The sequence below is a fragment of the Kogia breviceps genome, chromosome 4, assembly GCF_026419965.1.
Source record: "Kogia breviceps isolate mKogBre1 chromosome 4, mKogBre1 haplotype 1, whole genome shotgun sequence".
In the NCBI taxonomy this organism is placed as follows: domain Eukaryota; kingdom Metazoa; phylum Chordata; class Mammalia; order Artiodactyla; family Physeteridae; genus Kogia; species Kogia breviceps.
The window spans coordinates 168,054,323-168,069,510 of NC_081313.1; the positions used below are offsets into that span (position 1 = coordinate 168,054,323).

The 15,188-nt window shown below is 51.3% G+C and overlaps 1 protein-coding gene across 2 annotated transcripts in view; it reads right to left on the reverse strand.

The window, feature by feature from the left end:
- SH3PXD2B (SH3 and PX domains 2B) overlaps positions 1–11,414 on the reverse strand; it is a 112,296-nt gene extending 100,882 nt beyond the window's left edge. The window contains exon 1 of one of the 2 annotated variants that reach the window (XM_067032319.1): positions 11,180–11,414. In XM_067032319.1, the coding sequence (XP_066888420.1) occupies positions 11,180–11,254 (75 nt within the window). In that variant the 5' untranslated portion in view covers positions 11,255–11,414. The remainder of the gene's footprint in view (positions 1–11,179) is intronic. The other variant, XM_059063482.2, reaches the window with a different exon arrangement.
- Positions 11,415–15,188: the final 3,774 nt, after the last annotated feature.

The window sequence follows — 15,188 nt, forward strand, 5'->3', positions numbered from 1 at the left end:
CTTCATTCATAATGGAAGGCAATGCTAAATTGCTATTGGAAGTTAGTGAGAATAAAGATGTACTCTTCCTTTGCAAGTTCAAGGACCCTCCGAATTCTACCCATATTAAAAGCTCTGCCAGTTGGCTTTCCCTGTTCCAGAGCACCCACCTCCTCTTGACCCCAGCTCAGAGCACCACCTCTCTGGTCCAGCAGGGAATGGGGAATGGGCAGTCCAGGCCTCAGAACCCTGCCCTGTCCCCAGAGCCCTACTGCAGGCCCCACCATAGCCCTTATGCCATGGTGACGTGTTCCAAACAGATGGTGACCTCTATAAGGACAAAGGCTGCCTGGTCATCTCAGCCTCTCTTTGGCTTGGGGCCAGGCCTGGCCCAGGGCAGACAACAAACCCACATCTGTGCAATTGACTGGCAGCCAATGGTGGCCTGAAGCCACAGGCTGCTGATTCACACCTTGGCTGGGGAGGAGGAAATGGTGACGCCATTGAGCGGGTTTCTGGCTTTCTTTGCCAGGGCAGTAGACAGGGGGTCCATGCAATTCTGCATAATTAAGCAGAATAGAAAATATTATTCTTATGTGCTTTTAAGGCAATGTTTCCCTTCAAATCTAGGGGGTGAGTTGACTACATCCTTCTTTTTATATATTCAATGATAGGTAGCAGAGCCGAGTGTCATCCTGGGCAAAGTACTTCATCTTTCTAAGTCTCAGTTTCCACATTTGTGAAATGGGCTAATAACAGTACCTATGTAGCAGACATCTGTTGTTCCCACCTGTCCAGGCTCCATGCCCCCTTCTTCCAGCAACAGCGTTCTGAATCTCCTACAAGTATTGGCAATTTCAGTGGGACTGTGGATCACAGCATCCTGCCCTTGCCTGACCAAAGGATGGTCAGGTGATTTGGCTGGGCCAATCAGATTCTCTCCTCCTGGAACCGGACTCTTGAGTGGCCAAAGGGACTGAGGGATGGAGCAGGTGCCTGCTTCTGGTGATCCTCTGATGCCCACAAGCAGTTTCAGCTCCTTGTATGGCTCCAGCTGGCCAGGTCCTTTCTGTGACGGGGGGCTGAGCCAAGTTCTGCCAGAGCCATCTTTCCAATACATTTCCTATGGCTTAAGGTCGTCAGGTTCATATCTGTCGTCTGCAGCCCAAGAATCCTAATACTCCTTACCTCGCAGAACTGCTGCTCAGATTCAGTGACATAAGGCACGAAAAGCCTGGAGCATACAGAAAGCACTCAAATAAACGATAGCTATTCAATAATAACAACAACACTAAATGATTGTTAAGTCTTGAGAACAAAACAAATTTGGAGTTATTTAATCCCTCCCAAATTTCAGAATTCCTACTGGCTATCATAGATCTCTTTAACATTTCCCATCCCTCCCTCCCTCTGTAACTTTATCTTCACTGTCTGCACAGTCCTCCTGTGGACAGGTGCTCTCTCTCTCTCTCTCTCTCCCAGGTTTGTCTGTGTCTGCCCTCTCCACTCTCCTGGGACAGGTGTTCCCCCAGGCCATCAAGCCGGGGGAGTGCCCCTGAGTCCCAGCTCCTCACAACCACTTCCATCTTGGATACCTCTGATCCTGAGCCCTGGCCACCCACTCACATGTGTGTGCATGTGTGGGGGGAAGGCGCGGCCTTCTTGAGGGTAGAGTCTATGCTTTCTTATGTATGTATGTATGTATGTATTTATGCCATGCCACGTGGCTTGTGGGATTTTAGGTCCCCCACCAGGATCGAACCCAGGCCCTCGGCCGCGAGAGCACAGAGTCCTAACCACTGGACCGCCAGGGAATTCCTTATGCTTTCTATTCTTTTGTGGTTCTCGGTCCAGTCAGAAGCCCCCAGATCCTTGGGGCCCCTGGCCACCTGTCAAGCTCCATCTCTATTACTCAAATCTCTCCCGCTTTTCTCAAACACGCCACATGCCAGGGTTTCAGCTTCCTTTCCCTCCTGTTCTGTCTGCCTAAAATGCCTTTACCCTTCTCTACTTGACCGCATCCTTCCCAGGCTTTGTGATCAGCCTTGAGTCACCTGCACTGCATTGCCTTCTCAAAGTCCAACTTCCCCAAAACCCTCAGGCACAGGTCTCTGCTCATTACCAAGTTCCAGGCTAGCCCTGAAAGGCCGTCTACCTGTCTCTCAGGACACTGACCTCCTTGAGGTCTGAATCCCCGCTTTGCATATCTGTGTATCATCCCTGTGCTCAAAAGTGCCTGGGCCCTGAAGGGACTCACCCTTGTTCAGTGAATTCTCAAGAAACATTATCAGTATTGCAAAGTGTACGAGGCTTCTTGGTTGTTGTTTTATTGAAAGTGGTAGTCTCAGCAGCATTGCCAGATAAAGTACAGGATGCCCCAGGAAATTTGAATTTCAAATAAACGATGAAGAAATTTTTAGTATAAGTAGGTCCCAAATATTACATGTTTATCTGAAATTCAGACTTCACTGGGCATCCTGTATTTTCATTTGGTAAATCTAGCAGCCCTAAGTTTTGGCATGGCCAGGAGACGCCTGCAAAAGCAGGTGGGAGAGCTCTGCGTGCGGGCGCGCGCGCACACACACACGCGCACACGCATGCACGACAGATGCACCTCTGGTCCCTTCTCCCTTTCACTGTTTAAAGAAGGCCCCGGGCTTGGGCTCATCGCCCACCTGCAGGCCTGCACCTGGGCCAGCACGTATGAGGAGAGAATGCCCTGTAGTTTGGATAATGGGGCAGAAGAAGGATAGCTTGCGGCAAGGCTCGGGCTTGCAGGCTCCTGGCAGAGTCCCTGAGGAGTGAGCCACACCAGCCCCTGCCCACTGGCCCCCTGGCGGGAGACACCGGGCCTCCCAAGTCTATCACGTCAGCTAGTCCCCATGTCCCGGCAGGGGGCAGGGATGCCAGCTCTGCCTCCCAGGATCTGGATGACCCCACTGGCAAGGGCTCTGTGAAAGGGACCACAGGGCCCCAGTTTCTGGGCAGTACCCCGGGCCAGGAAGCTGCAAGGACGGCTGCCCCAGAGGCATCCTCTCAGGCATTCCGCACAAAAGCTCATTTCATTTCCCCACCAAAGCTGCCCAATTCCCAGAGGAGAAGGCTCAGGGCCAACAGCGAGTGGATGACAGTAGGTCCCAAATATTACATGTTTCTCTGAAATTCAAACTTCAGACCAGAGCCCAGTTGCTGGGCGCAGAAGCCACGCTCACAACCCTCCGACCACGCGGCCTACTGAAGAAGCCTCCTCTTCTCTCCTTGGGCCAAGGGTGTTCACGCCTCATCACTTGCGCCCACCAGGCCGACAGGATGCTCAACTAGCGGCTCCCTTTCCTGCAGCTGCAGTGACCTGCAGCTGGTCTTGGCCTCCCAGGGGAAGGAGAAAACTGAGTCACACCAAGCAAGACCATTCACCCTATCAGAGCTCTTTCTCCAAGGAAAAAAGCACACATGATTTGCAACAGGATATGAGTGTCCTAGATGAGAAGTAGTACCATGCATGGAGTGGTCCCCTAGGCCTTTTTTGGCAGTGTGGTAACTCTGGCGCTTGCTGACGCCCGTGCACCTCCGGGTGGGTGACAAGCGGTTGGATGATCTGCCCAGGGCAGTGGGGCACAACTCTGACCTCAGGGTGCAGACTGCTGAACTCCGGCCTGCAAGTCTTTCCAACCTATTCAGATATAAGCACTACAGGAGGGAGGGCCAGGCCACTGAGTGAGGAGCATTTCAACCAGCAAAGGATCTGCTCATGGCTTCCTCCCCTAGTGGTATTTTAAACTCATCTCTTGCCACTTCTTAGGCTGGAGGACTGGAAAGCCACATCCAGAGCCCTGGTTCCGTGGCAGGAGTTGGGGGAGAGTCTCGGAGGCCAGCATCTATCTGGGGAGGACAGGTTCTTGGAGGAGCTGGAGAATTCTGCTGCTTCAGGACAGGACGAGGTGGTGGGGATGTGGGAACCTGGCTGGAGCCGCCACGGCCTGGCACTGCTTCTCTTTTAAAATGAGCATTCACTGTTTTTTTAGTTTTACTAAAAACAGGAATATGTGTTCCCCACAGAACATTTGGAAAATAGAGAAACGCAATGCACAGATGAGCAAAAAAAAAAAGAAAAAAAGACATATATTTTATCAGCTATGTTTCTGTGCTTTCACAGACGCCTTCACTTGTAATCAGGTGCGAGTCTACCTGAGCACGTTGTTTTGCAACCAGCTTTTACTATTTCATATTCCCATGACGGAAGATGGAATACATTTTTGCCATCTTGATGGTATTCTAGCTCGTGGATATAGTATGTTTTATTTATCTTGTTCTCTACAGATGGGTGTTTAAGTGGCCTCCAACTTCTACTATCATAAATGATGCTGTGTTTGTACATTCCTAGTACAGCTCATAGTTCTCGAGCCCTTACTCTATGTCAGGCCCATTTAATCCTCACATCAGCCCTATGAGATTGGAACTATCATTATTGCCATTTTACAGGTGAGGTACAGAAAGGGTAAGTAATCTGTCTGAGGTTGCACTGTTGGTAGGTGGCAGGGCAGGGATTTGAACGCACGCTGTTTGGTGTACTTTCCCTGCTTACCAGAAGCAAGGAATGGCACAGATTCAAAGTCTGAACTAAAGGGACATTTAAGTAACACTTAAGATATGATAGCCCCACCCGCTTTGACCTTGAGACAACTGCAAGAGCCTAGAGTGTAAGAGCCCGGGCTGAGGATGACTGGGCAGGTGAGGTGAGAGGCCTGGCTCCTTGCAACCATGGACCAGAGGGAACAGGATGGCACAGCGCAGGTGACAAGGTCCATCATTTTTCAGTCAGAAGAAAGCAAGAGCCATTAAAAAAAGAACCTACCCGAGGGGCCCTAACGCCTACTGAGGGTACTACCTCTGTGTGACGCAGACAGGGTGTAGGACAAGAACCACCTGTAGAGGAGGTGGGTGGGCTCTGCCTTGCTCACAGGCCTGTCCCAGGGCAGCAGGGTGTCCCACCTGGGGCCCGGCACCCCAGAAATGCCTCATGAATGAAAAAGCATGAAAAACAAATAGCAGGCCCCTAGGGCAGGAGGCAGGAGAGAGGCAGAGATGTGGAGCATGGCTTTTACTATCGTTAATGCTAGTTTTCATGACTACCACTGATTGAGTGCCCTTTATACAGAAGGCATCAGGCTCAGCAGTGCGTGAGAAGTGCCCTATACCTGTAAGTAAGCACTATTACTGCCCCCATTTTACAGACCCTTGGGGAGCTTGTCTGCAAGGTCACCCAGCCCAGGAGCTCATGAAGAGAACTCAAATCCAGGTCCTTTCTTCATGAAGTAATGGTGCGTCCATAAGAAATGTGCTAGGAGCTGGCATTTATCCCTCAGCAGGAGGGATGGAGAATAGGTTGAATGCACACATTATCTAAACAAGCACACAATCATCTTAGAAGGGTGACACTGTCCTCATTTTCCAGATATAGAAACTAAGGCTGGGGGTTGAGTCAGTCACCCAAGACCATGCAGAACTTGAATGTTTGTCTCTGATACCCAAGTTCTTTCCACTCAAGTTTGTTGGCCTGCCATGCCTGTTTCTGCAAAACAGGGTGCCAGGATGGCTGGGATGCTGGGGGCAGCAGGGGTTGGGGCAGGCTGGAAAACAGAATGCAGCTAATTTGGGCAGCAGATTCACAGTTTGTTCCAGACCACTGAGCCTGCCAGCCAGAGGTCTCCCATAGACTGAAACAAGAATGTTGATAATAATGCCTAATAAGGGCATGACCCATCCTGCAAAAGTCAGCTGCTCAGAGGAGAGACCCGTTGCTCTTAGAGCCTGGCAGGTGGAGAGGGAGGTTTCAAGGCCAGCAGCAAAGGGCCTGCCAACCCATCACTCCAGAGGCACAATCAACCCAGAGCTTCCCTGGGGTGAGAATGACTAAGGGTTGGTGGCAGCTTGTGCTTCATCAGTCCAGGCTGAGTGAATGAACAGTGAGATGAGGGAAGGGCCAGGATGGAGAAACTGGGGCCTGGAGGCTTAAATGATCCACCCAACGTCACTTGGCTCAGGGGTGGGATCACAGGGCTGCCGCATACACGTACTCAATCCCCACGCTGCCGCTCTTTGCTGTGTGACCTCAGGCATGTGCCTGTACTTCTCTGAGCCTCCAGTCTCAAGGGGAAAACAAGAACACTAACGTAACTATCTGAAGTACCAGCATCCTGAGTGTATAAATAAATCCTATAAATGAATAGAAAACCAATAACTCAATATACCAAAAAAAGGGGGCAAAAGATAAAACGGGCAATTAATTCACAGAAGAGGAAACTCAAAAGGCTGACAAAGGTGTGAAAAGATACGTAACTTTACTAGCAAGCAGGGAAATGCAAACAAGCACTGCCATGAGATACTATTCTGTACCGACTAAAAAGTCTGACAATTCGGAGTGCTAGCAAGGACCCAGAGCAAAGAGACCCAGGGACGTTAAATGCACAGGTGAAAATGCACAAACCCCAAGAGCCAGCAATCCTGCCTCAGCTGTATGTGCAAGGAAGCAGCTACAAGAAAGTATCCTAAAAATCTCCTACAGGAGCTTGAATAAAGAGGGGTATATTCATAAATGGAATATGAAACAGCAGTTAAAATGAACTGAAGCTACATGTACCAACATAGATCTCAAAAGTGTAATGTTTGGGGCTTCCCTGGTGGCGCAGTGGTTGAGAATCCGCCTGCTGATGCAGGGGACACGGGTTCGTGCCCCGGTCCGGGAAGATCCCACATGCCACGTAGCGGCTGAGCCTGTGCGTCCGGAGCCTGTGCGTCCGGAGCCTGTGCTCCGCAGCGGGAGAGGCTACAACAGTGAGAGGCCCGCGTACCACAAAAACCAAAAAAAAAAAAAAAAAGTGTAATGTTTTGTAGTTTTAAAACTTTCAATACAAGATCTTGGGGGCTGTTGAAAAGGTAAAAACATTAAAAGGTACATGAGGTCTAGCTGGGAAGGGGACTGATTGCCACAGGGCACAAGGGATCTTTTTGGGGGTGATGGAAATGTTATAAAACTGGATTGTGATGATGGCTGCACAGCTCCATACATTTATTTAAAGAAATCAGCCAATTGTATACTTACAATGGGTGAATTTATGGTATGTAAATCATACCTCAGTAAAGCTACTGAATAAAAAAATCATATCTATTGGTCTATTTTTAAAATGTGCATGGGAATGACAAGCACCAAATGTAGGATACTGTTTTTATTTTTGGGGGGCTGATTGTTGGAATGGGTGCACATGGGGCTTTGCATGTGCAATATTTCTTAAAAAATAAAAATGATTTGAAATGAATAGGGCAAAAGGTAAAGATCTGACAGCTGGATGGTAGATTGACAGATATTTAACTTATTCTATGTAACTATATATCTGAAATCGTGTATTAGTATAACAGAAGAGTACCTATTTTAAAGGGCTGTTGTGATGACTAAATACACATAGAGAGCTTAATCCAGTGCCTAGCCCACAACAATGGATTAGATTGCAGCTGTTAAGATTACTGCTTCTATAACTACTTCTAGCATCTTGCTCTTCTTAACATCTAAAGATCTCAAGACAGAGCAAGCCAGTATTTCCTGGCTCCTGCTAAGGGAGACTTTTTTCTAACCCCAAGGCTTCTGTACCTCCCTCTCCAGTGCTAGAAATGGGGCGATCCAAAAAAACCCTGCAAAACCTACAGGGAGCACTTCCTCCTCCTCTCAAGCTGGAAGATAACCTAGCTGGGGAGGGTCTCCCAGGGTGTCACATGAAAGCCCCCTTTCCATTCATTTAGAAAGCCCTAGGCTCCACGCCAGGAAAGATGCAGGCAGAGAAAGGCCAACAGACAGAGTGCAGTAGCTCCAGGGAAGCTCTCTCCAGATGATAATACTGTCAACAATAATCCCTACCCACCCATGGGGATCTCAGAGGCCCTGGGAGCTTCTGCCCCTGCATTCTCCAGATGTGGCCTACGGCTCTGCCCTTGGGCCCACTGATGACGTCTCTGCCCACAGGTGAAGGAGGCTGGGGCCAGGCGTGATGAAGATGCCACCCTGATCATGGAGAAGATGCCATTTAAGGTGGAACAAGTGGCCCAGCCTTGATGGGCAGCCCTGAGTTCCTGGTGAAGCTCTCCAACGACATCTACAGCACCTGTGACCTGTTTGCTCCCAGGCAACTGAGTGATGAGACAGGTGGAGGCTGAAGTAGCTGTAAATAGGGAGCAGGTGGTGGGAAGCCTCCATAACTAACTTGTATGTTCTCATGTAGTGGTTGGGGCAGGGCGGTTAGAAGTCAGGGTGTGTGTGATTTTGCCCTCCTGGGGGACATGTGTGGAGACATTTTTGGTTGTCACAATTAGGGAGGGGGATGCTACTGGCACCTAGGGGGTAGAAACCAGAGATGCTGTGAACATTCTACCATGCACAGGACGGCCCCCCACAACGAAGAACGATCTGGCCCAAAATATCAACAGTGTTGAGGCTGAGAAGTTCTGCCCTAGAGGGACGCAGCACCATTTACAATTTGCAGATTATAGAAGCAGTTTAGAGAGGTAAATTGACCAGCTCAAGGTCACACAGCAGGAAGTGGCCGAGCCCAGGGCTGTCCAATCCTCTGCTCCTGCCATCTCTCCAGAGTGGCTCGGCCAACTTCAGAGAGGAGGATATACCAAATGGGAAAAAAGTCCAGGCCCATGCCAATAGCTACCTCCATGTCCATTCTTTCTAGAGTGGCAGGGGCAGGTATGGTTTGAGAACAGGAGCAGGGGTCACTGGCAGTTGCTGGTCGGTTTCCTGCCATCACAGCACTTAACTTTCTCTGTTCCTGTGGATGACTCAGGCTTCAGTTCAACCCATTGCCCCTATTCATCTGATGAACCCAAAAGGCTGGCTAGAAGGGAGGGGGCTCCCTTGAATCACAGGAGTGCCTCAACTCACATGCAGAAAAATAAATTCTTGGTGAAATCCCTCCTCATGTGACTTTGGCATGTTCCCAGTCAGAGTAACATGGATACCACAGGGCAGGGAGGCAGGCAACTAACGGTTATGGAATGTCAGCCCTGTCAGTCACAAGATCCCTTCTCCTAGGAAGTGGGCACCATTACCCCCATTTTACAGATGAGGAAACTGAGGGTCAGAGAGGCCACACAGCAAGCTGGACGCCAAGGTTTAAACCCGAATCCATGTTAATATTTAGAGACTTGTCTGAAGGGGCCCCTAAAAAGTGGTTGAAGGCTTACAGAGATGCCCCTCAAAACTTCCGCACCTCCAAAAAACTGGCAGGGAGGGGTCTAAACAGAATGAAAAGCGTCAGAGTGATCACAAATGATGGCAAAATTCCCAGTTTTTAAGAGGACTTTGTGTAGGGAAACCACGGGGTATGAAATCTGCAAAGTGGTGTGACCTGGTGGAATAACACTTTTTGGGGTTGAACATACTTGGATTTACATTCCTGTTCTGGTCCTGACTGTGACCTCAGGCATAGGACCTCATCTTTCTGAGCCTTAGTTTCCTCATCTGTCAAATGGGCCTGATAGTCGTGTGACGAGAGAGGACAGGAGAGAGTGGATGATGATGCCCATTTCTTGGAGGCTGTATGTATTCTGGTGTTCCCAGCTCACAGATCTTTTGGGAGGCAGCATGGGGTATTTCAGACTTCCTCCTGTCTGCCATGTTGGTAAAAACTGTCTTCATAGCAAAGAGGCAACTAAGTTATACAGTCAACAGGCTCAAACAAGAAACCAAGATTTGGCAGCATTTGAAACAGTTAAAAAGAAAGGGGGTGCGGGGGAGACAATTTAGCCCAGCTCTGGAATCAAGGGAAACTTCACTCTATTTAAAGATGCCACAGGTCCAGGAAATAGCTTCCCACCGCCTGGCTAAGGCTTGAATAACTGGCTGCCCAGCCAATAACAATACAGGCTCACACAGAACACCCTTTCTCGTAGGGAGTGCAGAGTGGATTCCCCGCTATCTCCTTTCACAATTGTACAGACTATTCGTGTAAGGCATGTAGATCTGCGTTATAAGAACGAGCCTCTTAAGAAAAGAGATCCAAAGACGACTTGCAGGGAGGTCAAGGAGCTGAATTTAGCCAGCCAACGCCCCTTGCTCTTTATTGTTCTATACTTCTTTGTTAGGATTTTTTTTCCCTCCCTCTTGCTCTTTTTTCCTTCCTGGTTAACTTCTCTGCAGCTAGGCGCTGCCACTGCTCCCTTCTCACCACCAGAGACACCATAGCCCCCTTCCCTCCTGCAGAGAGGCCTCCCCAAGGCCTCACCTGGGCCCAACACCCCACAGCCCCATTATCCTTCTACCCAGAACCTCTGAGGTGGTCCAAGGGCCCCTTGAACCCACAGATTCAGCTCCTAGGCTGGTGTGGAACCCACTTCCCATCTGGCGGGTCACCATCTACCCCAGGTACACCTTCCAGAGGCAGTGAAAACCGCATGCAGCTCCTCCTTGTTCCAGAACCTGAAGCCTCCCTGCGCCTCAGCCCATCTGAGGGTCCCATCTGCAAAATGAGGCTACTGGCCCATTTTTTCAAGTCCCCGCCAGATCTAAACAAGGTTCCCATTTTGTCAGGGAGATACCAGGAGAAAACTTTCATACATTTTTAAACAGAAGTTATTGGAGAGAAGGGGCAGGGATTTTTTTCTTTTTAAAAAAAACTTCTTAATGGTGCAGGCACTCAAAGGATCCATTCTCAGAGATCTCTATCGCTCCGGCTGGTTCCTCCAAAGGACGGAGCCAACTTGGCGATCCCTGCTGGGGCTACCTGTGGCTGGGCACTGCGGGTCTGAACGCCTCCAGACAAGGAGGGACAGGACGGGCGGCCTGAGAACAGGCACCTCTCTCTGTCCCCTACACCGGCCAGACTTTTCCACGGATGGGCAGGACGGGAGTGGGGGTGGGGGCAAGGAGCAGACGGAGAGGGGGGAAAGGGGCCGCAAAGAGACGAGTGGGGGGACGAGGCGGGAGGACACGGTGGAGGAGCGGAACAGGGCAAAAGAGAGGAGGGGGAGGGGGAGAGAGGGAGGAGCCGGGAGAGACCCGGGCCGCGCAGCAGCAGTGTAGAGAGGGGAGAGGAGGGGAGGTGGGGGAGAAAGAGCAGGAGGCAGAAGTTTTCAGAACCGGGGGGGCTCTAGGTCGCCCCCGACGGGGCACGGGCTCAAGGGGGCGTGGGGGTCGCGCGGCACTCACATAATGCTTGTTGGGCACCCGCCGCTTCTGCACGTCCAGCACCTTCACCTCCACGATGCTGCGCCGCGGCGGCATGGCCTCTCCTCTGAGGGGCCGAGTGCGGGTACGGGGAACGCGGGGTGCTGGGGCGCGCCGCAGCTGGCCGGGAACAGCCGGCTGAGCGGGATCCTGGGGCCGAGCAGGATCCAGAGCCCGGTCCAAGCACGAGCCGCCGCCGCCGCCGCCCTTCGCTCCGCGCGCCCTCCGGCGCCACCGCCGCCCGCCCCTGGCCCGCCCCCTGGCCCGCCCCCCGGCCCGCCCTCCGGCCCGCCCTCCGCGCCGTCGGCCCGCCCCGCCTTAAAGGGCCCGGCCCCCACGCCCGCCCCCGGAGCGCGGACCCGGCTGGCCCACGTCCGGCCTCGTCAGGGCCTTTGTCCCGGCGGCGAGCCCCAGCGGCTGGGGGAGGGGACGGGCGCGCATCCGCCGTGCGATCACTGATTGACTGGTGGATTCATTCCCTCACTCACTCCTGATACCCGCGGTCTGGCGCCGGATGTGAGGGCCAGACTCCAGGGTTCAAACTCCGGCTCTGCTGCTAATCGACTCTGTGACCTTGAGCAAGTGGCTTAACCTCTCTGGGCTCAGTTTCTTCATCTGTAAAATGGCCCTAGTGCTACAGCCTACCAACCGGGGCTGTCCTCAGGATTAAGTGCACGTGACGTCGGTTGCACTATAAATGTTGGCAGTTGTAAACTCAGCCCCAAGCCATGGGGATTCAGGGAGGAGCAAGAAAAGCCGCCTCCCCTCCACCCCCCAACAAATGCAAGTATGATATAATGACAACAGTAGCAGCAAAACAGGGTGAGAGGGTGGTGAATGAGTGAGAGGCAGTGGATGCTTGTTAACAAGGCCACTGATTCCCAAATGTGGAACACTCACTCTATGCCAGCTGCAGCGCCTCCTGCTTTTCTTTGAAAATTTCTCTTTGAATTCTCAGGACAACTGCGGCGGTGGGGGGTCGGGGGAAGGTGGTTGACCCATATTACAGAGGAGGTGACTGAGAGCAGCCTCTGGAGTCACAGAGTTGGTGGAGGGACCCCATCACTGGCTGGCTTGAGGCATATTTCACAAGATAAAGCTAAGGGTGGCCAGAGCTGCTCCACATTTCTTTTTCCAGTGTCTCCTATAGCCCTGGCTGGGCACTGAGTCATTTTCAGGTGGTACTGGCTGAGCAAACATCTGAATGAGTGTACACATAATGCACTGATAGGAGGTTTAGGCCCCTGGCCAGTGTTCTCACACTAGTAAGCAGTAAGCAGGGCTCTTTCCAACAAACCACACAGCTCCCCTCCAGGCCTGAAAGAGCCCAGGGCCCCTTACCACCCTGGGTCCTAGGTCAGCCTTTGAAAGAGGGTGGGGGTCATCCAGAGACGGCACTTTTCATCAGCCCTGGCCAGGCCACTGGAGAGTTTGGTGCTGATCCACTTTGGATCTGCCCCACCACTTGCCCCTCTTTCTTGCCAGGTTTTACCTTGCTCTGGTTCTGGAGGCTGGCCAGTATGGATTTCACTGATGGGTTTCCTGTCCTCTGGCTTCCTGCTGGGCTTGGTTAGTGGGGGGTCCTTGGCAGGAGACTGAGGGCAGGAGGAGAGAGAGGTCTGGGTATTCACATCCCAAGCTTCCTTCCTGCTGGGTTGTCCCTGCCAAAGGCAACTTCCCCATACCGGCTCTCTCAGGGCTCCCTCTAAGGGTGGTAACAGTCCTGCCAGTACTGCGCCCTCCTTCTTTGGTTCCGCAAGCCCTGCCCACACCTTTATAAATGGACTCCAGTTTGTGGGTGGCATTTCTTTCATGCTGGGACCCTCACTGATATAACTCCTGTAAGGCACCTTCTTCTGAATCATAATTGCAAGTCAAAGAGTATCGAAATGTCCAGTATGTTGAAGGCCTGGCTTTTCTGTGCCTAGTGCCTCAATCTTCTGCATGAGCCAAGCCCTCCTAATAAGGCAGAACCACAGAGGGCAGACGCTAGAGGAAGTCTATGAATCAGCCAGCTTCCTTGGTTTTCCCAGAAAGGCAATGAGACCTGTCCCCAGTCGCGCCCTGAGCAGCAGAGCCAGTCCCCAGCCCTCCCAAGTGTGTTCACCTCTTGCGCTGTGGCAGACCTGGCCAGGGGAGACAAACCTTTCCCCCACCTGCCCGTAGCAGAGATACAATACCTGCATCTTTCCACACCCTTCCTTTTTCTTTCTCTTTTTTCTTTTTTTCTACTGTAGTGAAATATACATGGACATGAAATTTACCACTTTAACCATTTGTAAGTGTACAGTTCTGCGGCATTAAGTGCATTCACACTGTTGTGCAACCATTACCACCATCCATCTCCAGGACTTTTTTGATCTTGCCAGACTAAAATTCTGTACCCCTTAAACACTAACTCTCCATTCGCCCTCCCTAAGCCCCTGGCAACCACCACTTACCAAGTGTGAGACCTTGGACACGTCGACCTGCCTGTACCTCCATCTCCCCATCTGTAAGATGGGATAAGAATAGCCACTGACCACATAGGCTTGTTCTGAGCTCTCAATGAGATAACACAGGTAAAGCACGTGTATTTTTACTTTGCTACCAGCCAATCTGTTACCCCTAAACATCTCCTTTTAACCTGCATCCAAATCCCAAAGCTAATTTTAATTCTGACTCTGCCTTGACCCACATTCACTCTTCCCAGTCCTGACCCTCTTTTTAGCCCCTGATTGCGTGTCCCACCTCATCTGCCACCAGTTGTCTCCATTTTCCCCATGTCCCAACAATAGAAATGACTTGTCATCTCCAGAAGAAAACATATTCTGTTTTTTCCTACCAACATGCCTTGGCATAAGCTATTTATTTCCCCACCTTCTCTGCTGGTGACCTCTTATTCAGCCTTCAAAGCCCGGCCTGAATGTCACTTCTTACAGGAACCTCTGCCTCCCAGATACCATTTCCTTCCCTCACTAATACTGTGTCTTGTTGCAGCCATCACACTGGGCTGTAACTGATGACTTTGCCAGACTCTGAGCTCCCAGGGAGCTGGAATGGGTCTTATTTGTCTCAAATCCCCCCAGCATTGGCACAGACTAGCATAGAGAGGCCCTGAGGAAATGCTCGTAGGATGAATGAACCCATCTCCATCTCCTTAACTCGAAACTCAGTCCTCACCCGCCTGGTTAATCAGAACTCCAGGCTGGGCTTGTTTTGTCCCTACCCATGCCCCAGAGATGTCTTCACGCCAAGCTCCATTCTATCCACACTGCTTCTGGGAACACTGGCATTCTCCCTGATTGTGGTGTGGAGCAGACAGGGTAGAGAAGATGGTAAATCCGTTGCTTTAGCTGACTTTATCCTTCTAAATTCCTGTTCCAGAAGTGCACTTTGCAAGTCTGAGAGCTACAGACCATAGAAAATCAATGCTAGAGCCAGTGGACCGCAGAATTCCATATGGCAGGTTTATTTGGGCGGAGGGCTACACATTCGAGGAGCATTGAGTCCATCAGCGTGAATTACGTTCTGGTCTATTTCTGATTTTTAGTGTCTGCCGGGATGGCAGACTGCACCTTTCCCAAATCTCAAGTTTCCAGGATGGACGGCCAGGCCCAGGAAGCTGAGGCCTGCTCCTTTTCTGCTTCTCTCCGTCAACCGCCTCTGAGAAGGCACCAGGATTCTTCCCAGGACACAGCAGGAGCCTTCGAAAGAGACTCCTCCCCACCCCACCCCCAACTGCTGTCTGATTGGCTGGCACGGCAAGAGGCTCGTAATTAACTCGGCTAAGCCTGCGAATACGAGTGGCCAGGCACTTGCGGTCCTGTGTAATAGGTCGTAGGTTGTAAGGAAGCAGGCCTTAAAGCAAAATTCCAGGTGCCCAGGCGGCAGGGCAGAACCTCCAGGAGTGGGGAAGGGGTTGAGTGAAGTTACCTCAGGGGCCAGAAGGCAATCATGACTTCCTTCCTCCCGTCTCCCATCTTCTTCCTCTTTCTTGGAAGCCAAAATG